This window comes from Lytechinus variegatus, chromosome 17 (genome assembly GCF_018143015.1).
Source record: "Lytechinus variegatus isolate NC3 chromosome 17, Lvar_3.0, whole genome shotgun sequence".
NCBI classification, from domain to species: domain Eukaryota; kingdom Metazoa; phylum Echinodermata; class Echinoidea; order Temnopleuroida; family Toxopneustidae; genus Lytechinus; species Lytechinus variegatus.
Window position 1 is genome coordinate 21,325,256 of NC_054756.1, and position 16,174 is coordinate 21,341,429.

At 34.9% G+C, this 16,174-nt stretch overlaps 1 protein-coding gene across 4 annotated transcripts in view; it reads left to right on the plus strand.

Annotated features, from left to right (window-relative positions):
* Window positions 1-791: 791 nt before the first annotated feature.
* LOC121431448 (neurexin-4-like) overlaps window positions 792-16,174 on the plus strand; it is a 44,432-nt gene continuing 29,049 nt past the window's right edge. For all 4 annotated transcript variants that reach the window (XM_041629017.1, XM_041629019.1, XM_041629020.1 and 1 more), the window contains exons 1-9: window positions 792-1,236; window positions 2,320-2,457; window positions 6,338-6,444; window positions 8,990-9,156; window positions 11,224-11,378; window positions 12,254-12,476; window positions 12,631-12,715; window positions 13,552-13,691; window positions 14,848-14,948. In XM_041629017.1, the coding sequence (XP_041484951.1) occupies window positions 822-1,236; window positions 2,320-2,457; window positions 6,338-6,444; window positions 8,990-9,156; window positions 11,224-11,378; window positions 12,254-12,476; window positions 12,631-12,715; window positions 13,552-13,691; window positions 14,848-14,948 (1,531 nt within the window). In that variant the 5' untranslated portion in view covers window positions 792-821. The remainder of the gene's footprint in view (window positions 1,237-2,319; window positions 2,458-6,337; window positions 6,445-8,989; window positions 9,157-11,223; window positions 11,379-12,253; window positions 12,477-12,630; window positions 12,716-13,551; window positions 13,692-14,847; window positions 14,949-16,174) is intronic.

A 16,174-nucleotide genomic window follows, 5' to 3' on the forward strand; every position in this document is an offset into this window, starting at 1 on the left:
TTTTGCACAATAAAATATGGACTTTCACCTTTTTTAAAAAAATATTCCTGCTTGAAGATATACTGTAAAGGGTATGGAGTGAAATCGTACCCTTATCATGATACATGGAGTAAGAATAGTTCATCATGACCAAGAAAATAGATTTCGTAGTACTTATGGAATCATGCTTAAATGATGTCTTTAAGAGTGCAATGCAATATGCTCATTTTCTCTAGGTATGACAACTTTGCCTGCATACATGCATAGAAAATAAATAGATCTAAGTTAGCATGAGTCGATGGATTAATAATGTAAATGTTCATGTGTTCAGGGCTGGTTTCTTTCATAAGTTCCTTTTGAAGAAGGTTATTTTTCTCATTTTCATCTAGAATCTTTTTAGATTTGTACATTGTTTTCCAGGGAAAAAAACTCAGGGGCTGCTTATCATAACTTACTGCATACATCTGGAACATTGGATAAGCTTTAACATTTTGATGAGTGTGGATTTCCAGTGTTCCCTGTTTAGTTTCCAGGGTTGTTTTAAGCATTTCAGGGGCTAAATTGTTCCAAGGCCCTGTGTAATTTTTTTCTCTGATGTTCTCCCAGTCTGGATGTTAATTGCAACATCTCTCCATTTAACTCAAACTTTTGCCATTCTCATACTCTCCAATTATCGAAAAAAATTCAGAGTTGATTTCTTTGGCCTCAACCTTGGTCTAGTCTTTTGTAAGTTCAGTAATTCTTCATAATGGTTTAGTGTGATTATGTGAGTTTTAAACAAGGTTTTTGTTCAAAGTAAACTAATTTATCTTTTCCTCTTATCTTCATCAGGTCTTCCTTCCATGGATATATCCAGTATGCCACGTAGCTATGACAGGTTGATGGGATGCATTGAAAACGTCCGATTCAGCTGGACCTCAAGCTCCAATCCTGCCGCTGCCATGCCTATCCAAGGTACTACCAGTCCTTCTGGCACCACCACCGTTGGTGCCGCTGCCACCACTGTTGCTGCCGCTGCCACCAACCCCTCTGCTTCCAACACTGCCACCGCCAACGCCACCTCGCCCAACACACCACCACCAAGCTCAGGCGATGCTACCAGTGAGAATCCAACAGCCTCAGGGGCTAGTGAGACAAGTGGGTCACTACCAACAGAAGCTGCTGCTACGGGAACAGAAATAAGTGGATCCACCGCTGGAAGTGGCGTTGAAGCAACTCCAACAGAAGCAGGAAACGAGGTGCCCATAAGTTACAGAGGTAATAATCATTATTTTGATGTAACTACATCGGCAAGTCATCTTTGATCTGATGTCATGCATCTGCTCTTTCAGCTGTGTTAATAACCCCATTAAAAATCCATAATGTACTTGAGATAGAAGTAAATTCTAACCGACTAATGTGATCATTTAAGGAAATTATTTCATATTGTCTTGCCCTTTGGACATATTATTTCACTGTTGCCTATAGAAGCCCATTCAAAGAAAGTTGTAATTTTCATTATGTTAAATAACCAAAATGTGTATAATCTTCTCCCCAGGGAGTATAGAAAGTGCATATAATGCGTGATGGCTTGGCAGAATCCTATTATGGTGACAATATTCGTGGAGTGTTGTGGCCAAGTGGATTAGTATTCTGACTTTGAAACAAAGGGTTGTGGGTTCGAATCCCAGCCATGGCATAATTTCCTTCAGCAAGAAATTTATCCACCTTGTGCTGCTCTCAACCCAGGTGTGGTGAATGGGTACCCGGCAGGATTAATTCCTTGAATGCATGAGCGCTGAAAGGCTGCTCGAGCTAAAGCCTGGGTAATAACAATGTGCCTCGGAATAGAATATTTCTAGATAGATGGCGCTATATACATGCTTATTATTATTATTATTATATATGATTTATCTAAACCAAAGCCATTGCTCATGTTAAAATGTATCTATAAATTATCAGTATTTTAGTATTATAACAGTCAAATATCATTCTACAATTGTGCTATTCACTCTTCTCCAAACACATTCAATTTACAAATAAAGACATTACTGAAATCTTTTGATTTTAGAAAAGTACACTTCCAGGTATAATATGATTGCTGAAAAATCACTATGCAACCCAAAATGTGTAATCTATGACAACCATGTATCTATATTTCAAACTGCATATTGATATATGATATTAACTATTCAATATTCATTTTGTATACATTTCAATTGTGTATTGATAATTATCTTGTTACATATGATATTTGAATTGCATCGTGTAAACATTTACAATTCAAATCTGAGTGCATGCCAATCATTGTTTTGCAGTAAACCTTGATTAAAATTTAAATGAATCTTTCTCTTTGAATAGTGCGAGTGGAGGATGGGTGCATCAATGGCTGTGATACGGCTAATCCCTGTCAACATGGTGAATGTATCAATCACTACTCAACGATGTCTTGTAACTGCTTTATGAGTGGCTACGAAGGGGAGAGGTGTGACCATGAAGGTAAATCAATCGTAGAAATTTAATCATCAATGCAAGTTGTGGGAACAATCTTAAAGAGAAATGCCAGTAGTTGCAGTAAACACCGATTTCATGAGAAAGTCTGTAAGACCAGGCTTAATTGTCAGAATATCATCAAGGATCTAGATCTGGTACAGTTACATAAACTGAACTTTGTGAAATCTTGAAATCTACGTTGAAAAACGTTCACAATGAAGATCATCAACACAGATAGGCACACGTGGGACAGTGTATTATTATTGCTGGAATAACGACCCGACGGAGGTGACCGAATCCACGCTTATTTTGCTTATTTCTCAGCAATTACACAATTTCTTCCAGAATCCTTTGGCACCTGTTTTTTATTCATACAAACAGACACTTGATTGGTCATTATATTAGATTCTGTAAAATTTCATTTTGAGATCGTTACCAAAACTGGAATTTATCTTTAAAATGAGTTTGAACAGATCCAATGAAATGACCACCCAAGTATTTGCATGTATGAATGAAACGTATATGTCAAATGATCTGGTAGAATGTCTTAGAATGGTACAAAGTGCATTTCATTCATAGGAAAACTTATTTACTATGAAACGAGACAAACGTGTGTATAATTGCTGAGAAATGGACAGAGTAAGAATTGTGTTCTAGCCAGGTGTTACGTATTTTCTGAGCATTAGTAACAATAGACTGTCTCTCATATGCCTGTCAGTGTTGGTGATCTTTAGTAATGACCATTTTTCACTTGGATTTTGCAATTTCCTAGATCCTTCGGGTTGTGCATATGAAACAGGTCTAGATATACATGCATTATGATGACAATTAACTGATTGTTAAAGACTTTCTCATGACATCTTTGCCTGCTTTAACTACAAGTACTTAACTGTAAGTTCTTGTGAACCTTTTATAATTTTACATCATGACTGTTAGTAGCTCTTAAAATAATGCTTAAACCACAAGAAATTTCAGTGCTAGGTGCTAGATTTATCATGTGCAGTCCCACAAGCTCACAGGAAAAAAGTTTCATCTCCAATTATAGTATCAAGATCGGAAACCTGGGTTGAAACAGAGGCCAAGAAATCCACAAAGATTTGGGGTAACGATTACAAATCATAGCTTTGTATAAAGAACTATTCTCTAGAATATTCCGCTTCCTCATTTGATTTGATTTTGTATATTCTTGCAGAGATTCAACCACTGGCAGATCCAGGGGGGGGGGGGGGCAAAGCCGGCCCATGCTCCCTCCCTTTGAGAGGCACAATTAAAATTTGTAATGTAAAAGAGCCTTTAAAACAGAAATGTGCCTCCCCCCTTTTAAAAGTGAAGACCTTTTTTTTTGCTTGTCAAATGTTTTTCGTGGACAAAATGTGTTTTTTTTTTGTTTAAAACACCCTTTTTTGTTGGTTGTCATATTTTTCCTCAAGAAAATGTGCCCCCTCCTTTTAGAAAATCATGTATCTGCCCCTGGATTGCATTACTTTCCTTTGTGTAAATCAAGATATATTAATAATTAAATGATTTGTAAAGACTGACATATTTTGTATTCAAACAAATTGTAACTGATTTCTTTTCAGGCTCATTTTCAATTTTGATATTATTTGCAAGTGGTTAAAAAAAGAAATAATTAGAAAATCATAATTTTGTGTCAAACGAAGGGTACACTAAAAGAACATTTGTGTCATTCTATGGATGTGTAAAGCATGATAGATTTGATCTTAGGCCAATATTTTAGCATGCAGATATCTTAATGGATTTTTCGCCTATTTCTGCATATTTACAAATCAATATATTAACCATTTTGAGTTGGTTTTTATGTTCATCAATGAACATACACTTGTAAAGAAGATAACATTTTAGTGATGTTGGACTTGCAAAACAAGCAATATAACTGCCAATGAAATCAAAACTTGTACAGAGAAACCAAATTAGGAAGGTCAACAAGGTATGTTCGTTGATAAAATATTTTGAAGACATCTTTATATTGCAGTGTCTTATGCTTCTGGTAAGGTGCACTGCAAGATGAGCAAAACATACCTTTAAATTTGTCTTATTCAAAAAGTGATGTGAACTTGCTTTTCCCATATGCTATCGGGTCTGAATTTCTGTTTTTGCATTTCTAGCTTCTGATAACTATGTTCGAGGGAGATTTAGAGCAAAAAGAGTTCTGACAATGAGCAGAGACATTGAATGGGATCATTACATACATAGGATGGTTACTGTCTTACTGGTCATATTTCAGTGTACCCATTGCGTATAGGGAAGGGTAGCGGGGATGTGAACGATTCCTGTAAGGCTGTGGAACACGTGAACGGATAATTAGCGGTTGTCAGATGACTGTGAGTAAGGGGACGGGTCGTGAGCTTGTCAGCTGCTATGCTCTTCTGACTCAGTTCCAATGGGATCGGCACACGTGATGATTCAATCAGCTACCTGTGAACAGGGGAGATCCAGGAGTTTTTGGAAAAAAGGACCCCCGGGGTGGGGGGGGGGGAGAGGAATGGAGGAATGAGATATCCAGCTATCTGAATTCTCACAAGCAAAGTTATGATTAATAATGTCAGAGGAAAGAAAAATATTTGAAAGGTTTTTTGGTGTTCAGTATTTAAGATCTCTTCAAAAATGGTGAGTTAGGAAGAGGAGGGAATGGAGGGGTGGGAAGGGGGGGGGGTGAGCAAGAGGGAGGAAAGGAGGGGTAAAAAGGGATGGGAAGGGGAGGGGAATAAAGAGAAGGCAAGGGAAGGGGTGACCCCTACAGAAATTTCCAAGCTTGCGGGAAGCGTGCGACTAGCTTGCGCAAGCTTGCGGCATGCTAGTAACTAGCATGCGGTTAGCTTAATAAGCGTGTGATATGCGTGCAGAGTAATAGTTAAGCGATCTTTTAGCGAGCAGGGACTGTTCGCTAGCATGCACTCGCTTATTAAGCGAGTGCCCTGCTAGTCGCATGCTAGTTACTAGCAAGCGGCACGCTTAAATTTCGGTAGGGGGAGGACGAGAAGAGGTAGAAGGGATGGGTGGACTCTGGAGATTCATTCATGGTGGCATCCTTTTAATGACATAACAAGGAGACTGTTTTCTTGCAAATCAGTTATTTGAAAGAAAATATCATAGATGTCATGCATCTGTAGGGCTTCATATTATGGAAATTGTTACAAAGGGTTTGATTTTCAGCATGCATGTACATGTATATCCAAAAAGAAGATTAATTCAATAGTCTCTATAACTGGATAGAGCATTTGGGAGAGATATTACAATGTAGGTCATAGCAAGGTTCTTAAATATAAAAGATACATTCAATTGATACAGTACAATTGATATTTGTTTAGGTGGCAATGGGAGGATCATAGACAGGGAGCAAATGCTCGGTAGTATTTCTGCTGAAAAATGCAGCAAACAATTTATCATACTTCTTTGTAATCCCATGTAGGCTTTGTATATGAAGCACCTAGCTCCATTAGGCAATGGAATAAGATGCCTAAATTTCATTTCCTGTCATTCATTCATTCATTCACTCACTCACTCACTCACTCATTTCATTTTAATTTCATTTCATTTCTTGAGTCATTGATTCATTTTTTTAAGCAGGATAGATTTACAATAATATCCAGAGAACAAAACATAAAAAAACAATACAAAGTAAAAATAGTTAGGTAGAAAGAAGAAGAAAGAGCTTGTAGTTACGGATACCTATACTTAACAAAGTAGTAGATACGAGTTGATGACCAAAAAAGTATTATGTAAAATTATGTAAATTGTAGGTAAACTAATTCAACATTAGAACACAGGTCAGCTCTTGCTATGGAATGAGTCAAGAATGGAATTTTATTTCAATGATTATGATATCTTAATGTGATATTCTAATTTATTTCTCTCTTCACCTCAGGTTCCACTCCTGTAACTCTCGGAGGTTATCAGTATCTTACCTACACACTTTTCCTCGGTGACCAAGATACGTACAGTGCCGAAGATCTCATCAGTATGAAATTCAAGGTTAGAATCATTTGACTTGATTGGTGATATTTAGATCTAACCTAAAGGAAAGCTCATATATAGTCCAGGTGGGTGTTTCATAAAGCTGTTCGTAAGTTAAGAGCGACTTTAAGAACAACTGGTGAACCTTACTTACGCATGTAACCACCGCCAATGAATATACCATTTACCACAATAAAGGATCACCAGTCGTTCTTAAAGTCGCTCTTAACTTATGAACAGCTTTATGTAACGGCGTCCTGATTGTTTACACCATGTGGCTTCATAACTATTTTCTTTCCAGTTTTGTGCAATCTTTGAGACCAAGGCCTGTCTTACGAAGAGTTACGATTCATCGATCCACGTCAAATATATGGAAATGCATCAGTATCATATTTTTTTTACAGGAAATTTGCGCAATGTCCTATGTAAAGAAAGTGAAGCACCCTCACTTTCCAAGAAGGCAATGAATGAATGAATAAACAGCTTATCTAGAAAATATTTTGAACAAACATGCATTTTAGATGTTGCAACGTTGCTGGCTTTCCATAATTGTGGTTGGTGGGATCAATTGCAACTCTTTTTGTAAGACGGAGGCCCAGATTGGCGATGCCTGTGTGCACCATCAAAAAATAAAAACAACATTGTGCAAGTGCATGTTAGACTCCAAATTGCTAAAAAATGTGATTTCATGTGCAAAGGCTGTGGAAATTCTTTTTCTAGACAATATTGATGTAGCATCAATTTAGCTTTTACTGATCAAAATCAATTTCATGCCACTAATGATCATAGAGGTATTGCTACTGTTTTCTACAGGAAAAACCCCTTTTAATCGAAATGTTAAAAACAGAGATATACAAAATATATTGCAAAGACGATAAAGGAAGAGATGGAGAAAGAGGAGGAGGAGGAGGAAGAAGAGAAGAAGGAGAGAAATGAAATCTAGAAGTGATTATAGTGTACATATACATGCATTCATATAGTGCTGAGTCATCGGTTTGTGAATGAGCTCTCCTCAAAATGAATGAGATATGAATGCATTATCTCTAATTGATACTGATGAGCAAGGCAATTTAGATTGAAATGATGCTTTGTTTGCATGTAGATGATGATGAAAACATCTGATGTATCTTCATCCCAGTAGAAAACCACATTTAATCCACTGATATTGTTCCAGTGCTAATCTATCATTTTGCTATTACCGGTAAACAGTTGAGATGTCAACAAGACAAGCTAGGGTTCCGTTTCACAAGACTTGTTGTAATAGCAAATGCACAATTTCTACAACAAGTTTACTATCAGCCATTCAGATTGTATGATTTTAGTAGCTTTTAAAGGACAAGTCCACCCCAACACAAACTTGATTTGAATAAGAAGAGAAAAATTCAACAAGCATACCACTGAAAATTTCATCAATATCGGATGTAAAATAAGAAAGTTATGACATTTCAAAATTTTGCTTCATTTCACAAAAACAGTTATATGAACGTGCCAGCTACATCCAAATGAGAGAGTCAATGATGTCATTCACTCACTATTTCTTTTGTTTTTTATTGTTTGAAATATGAAATATTTTCATTTTCTCGTCATTGTCATGTGAAATGAAGTTTCATTCCTCCCTGAACACGTGGAATTCCATTATTTTAACATTTTGTGCTTCAGGCAAGGAGGTCCTAATCTTCAAATTGAAAATATTGTATAATTCAAACAATGAAAACCAAAAAAATAGTGAGTGAGTGACATCATCAACTCTCTCATTTGGATGTAACTGGCTCGTTCACATAACTATTTTGTTAAAAATAAGCGAAACTTTGAAATGTCAAAACTTTCTTATTTTACATCCGATTTTGATGAAATCTTCAGCATTGTGCTTGTCTGATTTTTCTCTATTGATTCAAATCAACATTTTTCTGAGGTGGACTTTACCTTTAAATTTTTTATTGCAAATTTGTTACTACATGTATTACAAGTTTTATGAAACATGCCCCATCTGGAAAGTGCATGTCTTGAAAGTTGAACCAGGAGAACAAAATGTCTTCTTTGCACAATCAAGAATTTTTTTCAAAGAGCCTTACTGAGACTGAAATGTTTCTACATGGCAATTTCAGACTGTCACTTAAAAGCCTGAAGCAATATTACAATTAAAAAAAACATGTTGTAGGCAGAAGTTTTAAACCATTTGTTGTACATCTGGTCAGGGTGCAAATCTGGATGAGACACTTTCGATTTTCATTTTTCAATCTCAAGAATTGTGTATAAGTAGTTCAATTTTTAATGGTTTAGAAGTGATGCTGCTTAATATTACAAAGAATAGTTTGTTATGTTTGGCGTTTCATTTTATTTCATTTCATCGATATATATATATTGAACATGAAACGAGAAATTGTAGTCCTTGAGTCTTACAGGAAATGGTCAGGACATTTAACCAAATTTGTAATTAATGTTGTACTAATCTGTTGTTATTTGATAATGTGATGTTTGTATATACTTAAATCAGAATTGATATCCCTCCCAGATTAATAATTGCACCAATCATATTGCTCCTTTCATTCACCTTCTCACCCAGATAAACCCAAGCCACCAATCAGCAGTCTTGTACTATGCAGTTGGAGCTCTCCCGTCCCAGACCTATCTAGCTGTATTCATTCAAGATGGCCAGCTCTCAGTCAATGTCAAATACAGCTCTGAAGACATCATGGAATTCTTAGAGCTGGGCGTGGTCAATGATAATGTGTGAGTTTTTTTAATAATATTTTAGAGGTGGGCAAATGATGATAATAATCATCATTTGCAATCTATTGTGGGATAATATTTTTGAAGGCACAGTTTTATTTTTACCATGGCTTAAGCGCAAGCTTAGCTGCCATTTCCAACGCAGTGGATTCAAGGAATTAATCCTGTTGGGTACACAGATATCCCACCTGGGTTAGGTGCAGCATGATGCTGGTAAAATTTGTGCTGAAGGAAAACACGCAGTCTCTGTGATTTGAACCCAAAATCCTCTGAATGAAAAATGGAGGTGAGAACCGCTAGACTACAATGCCTCTCATGTAGGGGCACCCATTGGTGTATATGTTTTAATGTATGATTGAGAATATAATTCTGAGAATATTAGCATACAGATGAAGAGAGGGGTAGGGTAGTTATGTATGTATAAGAAGGGGGTTGGGGAGACCAAGGCTTGGAAATGGAAAGATATAATTTAGACATTGCAAGCTACAATTTATATCAGTAAAAGAATACATCTTTAGAATACTTATATTCCATTTTCTTTATGTTGATGCATGGCTCTTATATGCACTAAAGGAGTGGGTATTTAAAATTAATTTGCCATTTAAATATTGCATTCGTTTGGTAAGTACATGTATTCAAAACAAAATGGCATCTGGACAGATTTTTTTTTGGGGGGAGGGGGGTTCCAACATCAGAAAGAGTAAAAAAAAAACTGTTGATAATAATAATAATTAAACTTGCTTATATAGCGCTTAATACTTACTTTGTCAGAAGTCTCTAAGCACTCTACTGTATATGCAGCATAATTACCCTGGCTTAAGCAGTGCAGCTGTTACGTGCGCTGCGTTTCAAGGAATAAATTCCTGCCAGGTACCCATTTACCTCACCTGGGTTGAGTGCAGCACATTGTGGATCAATTTCTTGCTGAAGGAAATTACGCCATGTACATGTTGATGTTGCAAAGTATGACAAAAAAAAGTACCAAAGGCTTCCCCCACTGCAGTTCCCAAATTTGCCTCGAAGAAAAAAAAATTCTCTATCCCTCAAGTCATCTGGTTCTAATTAAAAGAAAATTGACAAGTTTAAGCTCAAAGTCAGTAAACTGCAAAATACATATTATTGCAGGCGTCACTGCAAATTTTAAATTTATATGATAGCTACAAAAACATGTATGGACACTTTCTTATCCCTAAAGTATGTGTTGGAAAAGGGCATGAACGAATAATGCCTGTTTCATTAGAGAGTGAGCCGTTCTGAATCCCACTGAAGCAAATACAGAATTCTTGGAAGAATTAACAGCACACACAGGATGTGAGGGGATTAGATTCCCAGTATTTGTGGTTTAAATGACAAATATTCGAGACTCCTGGAGCTCTTATTGCAAGCTGCAAATGGAGGAAGATTTCCGTTTTAAATTATTCAGTCTGGTCCATGCTGCATCCAGATCTTGACTTCCTGGGGAGAATGGACTAATCTCACATAGTTTGTAACAATAACTACTTCATTTTCTGGTATTTGTCTGTTAATGTCAACAACAATGTTCACATAAATTTATTTATTTTTCTTGTACATGCATAAACAAGTCAAAGAGAGAAAATTAACAGAAATATTTATTGACATGGTAGTATACTATAAGACTGGAGAAAAGGGAAGTATACCAGTATTCGGATTTTTGCAAATTATGACCATGTAATAGAAATACAATGTAAGGTGAACTCTCTGAAAAAATTCATATGCTGTATATTGTTGAGAAATGTCTATTTTGATGCAATTATCTATTTATTTTATGTTGGGTGCCTGATTTTAAGACTAATTATGTCTTCTTTGGCTCCCCCACAGTAATGTACATTTCTTTGTATTACTTTTGATCAACTCGGTTCACTTTCCTTTTTCAATTATGTTTGTTTCCTATTTTGTACATATTTGTAATGTTTTTATATTATTGTTGAAACTAATGATTTGATTTGATGTCAGATAACAATGCTGATTAAATTAGTAATAAGTGCTAAAGCAAGTACAATTAGTTTTATATTTGTTATTTTTTGCAATTTTCTTTTCACTTGACAGTTGGCATTCTGTGTCGGTCACCCAGCATGGGACGACGGTTAGTGTGATCTTTGACAATGCTACCATGAGCCACACCATTACAGGAAGTAACACGGCGTTCACCTTTGACCCTCTCAGTTACATCGGGGGCGGAGAAGGTCTGAATGGGTATCCAGGTAAGTTTGTTGACCTTTGACCTTATGAACACACACCTTTACACATGTTATTACTTTATATATTAATTAATTCAGTATATAACTCCCATGACATTGCTTCCAATTCAGTCTTTATATCAATGAATGAATTATGTGATTTATAGCTTTTATCTTGTAATCATTTTAAAATTTGATAGATAATAATGCCATGTAAAGAAAATACTTATTCATTTCCTAAACATTGCCTAATTGATACAATGTGTTCAATATAAGTGCCACTGAAGTTTATTGTTGTAATTGTGTTTTTTTTATTAAGGATTTTGTGAAAAAAGTTAATCCTTTGTACCTGTACAAATATATTCCAATAAATACATAAATAATAAAATATATAAATGAATAAATAAATAAACAAATGAACAAACAGATAAATTGATAAATAAATGAATAGAATTAATACAAAATTGATTAAATAAATAAATGAATAAATGAAAAAGTAAAGGAATAATTAATCAAAAACAAACATAAAAATAGGTAAAGAAATAGATAAATAAATGAACAAATAAATAAATGAATAATCACATGAGATCAATCTAAGAAAGATATGAAAACAGTAGTAAGGAAATTAAGGTTGAAGACTAAGATATCCAAACTTATTGTTTGATGAGGCTAATACGCTCTGTGTGCACCTTAATCTTACACTTTGCACCAATCTATTTTTCAATTTGATTAATTTCTTGTATTCTTGTAGGCCTGTCAGCTTTTAAATTCTTTGAGGTGGTAAATTCTTTTGCTTCCAAGCAAATTCATACAAAATAATAAGCTTTTTGTATGTCTGACCACGTATTTCTCCCTATTGTTACTTCACCTAGTAAGTCTTTTTTTGTTTTCTTCTAAAGGTCTGCCTGTAAGCACTAAGTTTGTGGGCTGCTTAAAGGAGGTCTACATCAACCATTTTGATGTCACTAGCGCCCTCCATGGTCAGTCCTCAACCAGGGTGTTCTTCATGGGCGGAGCTCCGTCTTTTGAGTGCCGCGACATTGACATCATTCCAGTGACCTTCCCAACGCCAGAATCTTACATTCATCTCGAGGGATGGCATAATGCAGACTTGAGCTTAAGGTTCGTTTTGAGGATTATTTTGTTAAGAACTGTGTATTGAAAAGGACACTGACAGTAATCAGATAATTTTAAAGAAAAAAAGCTAAATATCATCAATGCTGTGCAATAGATTGATTAATAATTTTACTCAATTTTTTGTCTTTCTTTTAAACAGGTTTTCATTTAGGACAGCAAATGGGTCTGCTTTGATGATGACGGCTCATACTTTCATGAATACTACACACCGAGGACGATTGACGGTGAGCATGCTCTTTACTTTAAGTTTTTTAGGGATCACCTGGGAGGTAAAACCGGGAAAGAGGGTGAATAGGGAATTTCAAACAGAGACTACTTTTATTGCAGCCATTACACACCATATTTGGGAATTTCCACTTCAAGATAGAAACATTCATACATACATATCATTTACAAATATGGTAATAAAATGTACATAAGTGTATCTCTGGTGGGAGGATTCTAAAAAGCACATAGATGGCTTGCTGGAAATGATATCCTCACATGAATTCTAATATTTGATCTTCTTAATTTAAGAACGGCTCGAAAATTCTTCCTCATACAAAAGAACTCTATGTGTTTGTGATGTTTGTAATTCATCAGTATATCTGTTTTCCTTTTGAAAATTTTTAAAGAAAATCGTGAGAAACTGGTTTTAGCTTTTTGAATATGTACTAGACATGGAAGCTTTCATTTACCAACATGCATGGATGTGATGTACTATCTTTAGTAATTATTCTTAAATTGTGATATGAGTATTTGCGCATTGTATTTAAGTAAATATGAATCTGAAATTAATTATTCAAGGGGTACAATTATTTTGCTTTGAAATATTTGAGTTGTGCATCAGTATTTGAATGATTTAAAGAAATTATTAACAGTTTTGATATTGAAAATCATTTCAAGAGCCAGATATTGATATATCTTTCTATCTCTTAAATGAAATTTTCCTCTCCATACTCTTCATGATGTCCAATGTTGATGCAATAATTCTGCATGATAAGTTTATTTTGATAGAAGAGGTTATGAAAGGTATGAATGTTGGTTGAAGTTAGCACTCATTTTGCTCTCATTGTTACAGTTGGATCTGGAGGATGGTGTTTTGATGCTGAAGTTGGCGACCGATCCTCATGTCCCTCTAAGTCTTGACTACGTAACATCCCTTGGGGCAAGGTTGCATGACGGCCTCTGGCATGATGTTAATCTGACCGTCACAGCAGGGTAGGAACCAAGTCTTCTTAACCCATTAGTTATAGGAACTGGGTCATCCCTGTACAAATACTATGGGAATTTGAAAAATTCAGTTATCAATGGGTTAACCATTTCTTCTCTGTACTATGAAAATCAGAAAGAGTTTGAACTTGATAATTAGAAGAATGATAAAACCAATCAGGGTGTGTTGAGAATAAAGAGCCAGCCTACATGACATCCTGTGGCATGATATTAATCTGACCATCACAACGGTACAAAACGAAAATCATTTCTGTACAAAATCTATGGGAATTGAAATCTAAGTAGTCAACAAGTTAACTCTTAATATTTTTCCTTTCATCAAATCTAAAGCTGTTCCAATTTGTTTGAAAATCAAATGAAAATTGTCATTAAAAGAATGATAAAAACAAATCATTTTGAGTTCAGAATGAAGAGTATGAGTACAGATCACAAATTAGATCAATTGAATTGCTAGCATTATTTCTTTTGTTTATGGTGAGTGTCAACTCAGGTTGACAGAAGTAATACTGGATTAACCAGCCCTCTGTCGCGGGAGTAGATTAATCCATTTATTACTGGATTGTGTAATTCCCATAAACTTTATACAGGGATCGCCACTTCCAGTATGCAAGGGGACAGTATTTAAATATCTTAAACACTTGTATGATACTCACCTTTGTTAAGTTTCCTATACAGTAGATCTACATGTATGTATCTCATAACTTTTTCAAACACATGAAGATTGCATTTGACCTTTTAGATAAAAATACAAGTTACATAGTATTTACAAGTTACGTAGTATTTGAGCATCAAATTATGAAGTGTACTTTACTTTTATTTATTTCAAAGTAAAACATATTACTTATGTTAGCTTGCAACATTACCTTTAAATCAAAACTAAATATTCACACCCCTTGAAAACATGCGTTTACATTAATGTTAAGACTAGAATGCCCCTGTTCAATGTCACAAATTAAAACTAAATAAAAGGGTGAATACGGCAACTGATAGATATGCTAAATGCATATAAAATCATGGAAACAAACATTTTCTGAGATATCAACTGACACAGAAATGCATTGTGACGTCACTCAATTGAAGAAATTTCTAACATTGTAGATTTTTGTTTTATTATTTTTTGTCAAAATCTTATTATTATTTTTAGCCAAGCAAGGTTAGAGCTTGATGGAGAATCTACATCATTCACCTTCACCGAGGTTTTATCACCACGAGGGACCGTCTTCCTAGGAGGTTGGAACGGCAAGGGTGAGTATCAACATTTTATGGGATAAACATAATGTACATGTATTGTACATATTATACATGTACGTAAGGATGGATCCAATAATTACCAGAGGGAGCATTTGAAATAGGTTATCACCACTTTTAAGGGGGCTTTTCCTGTTCCATAATCTTAAAAAAAAAAAAAATTAAGTGCCTCCTTTCGAGTGGTGATAACCTTGCCTTTGAGGGGGATGCCCGTTTGTTCATAGATCCCCACCTGAATACACTTTTATCCATGTACGGGTGGTAGAGAATCAGAAAGAATGTTTTGTAGGACTTGTTCATATCAGATAGAAATCTATAAATTGTATTTGATAAACAAATATGAGCAAATAAGGTTATATGGATCAAATCATGTTGAAGATGAGTTGTAGATTTGATTGCCAAAATCTAGCCTTAAATTTGTTCCTGGACATTCTTTATAAAGGGTTGTTGAATCACACGGCAACACATTTTTTTTTTAAATTTGAGATAAACAAAAACAAGCAGAAGAGGAGGCAATCTATTAAATCTTAATGGTTGTTGTGTGACTTTAACTTTTGCATAATCATTTGCATAATGAAAACAAGTTATTTACTGAGTAACATGATTTTGAGTCTTTATGTAGTCTTATATTCAGGGGGGATGCCTTTGGCAGGAAGATTGAAATAAGTTAATATATTTGATTGCTGATGAAGACAACCTCATATTATTTCGGTTTGGAATGAATATGGTTGTTGATGGCGGCTAGAGTGGAAAATGTAACTTGTCTATGTTCCTTCCGTATACATGTATTTTCCTCTTTAGTATGCATGAAGTTTTTAATCATATATATTTCAAGAAAGGTCTAAGTGTTCTTTAAACAGCACCTAAATCAAATTTTCATTTCCACTAATCATTATCATTCACTTTCTTGAGCACATAAATTTCATAAAAAAAACAATGTTTTATTTTGCAAATCACTTCATTTCATAATATACCTCTGCACCTTATAACAAATACATTCTCCTTTTTTGCATTTCAAGCTAATATACATTGGAGATAAAGATGATTACATAGCTTTTTAGTGATTGATAATTTTTCATTGAATATTCTTGGTAAGATATTTATTAAAGAAAAGAAAATGATAATCTGGCAAATGATTGAAACAAAGGAGTCTTCAGTATTACAATGTTACAAATTGTTAGTCTTCATTTCATGCTTTTCTTAATCAAATTCTACAAAATTAT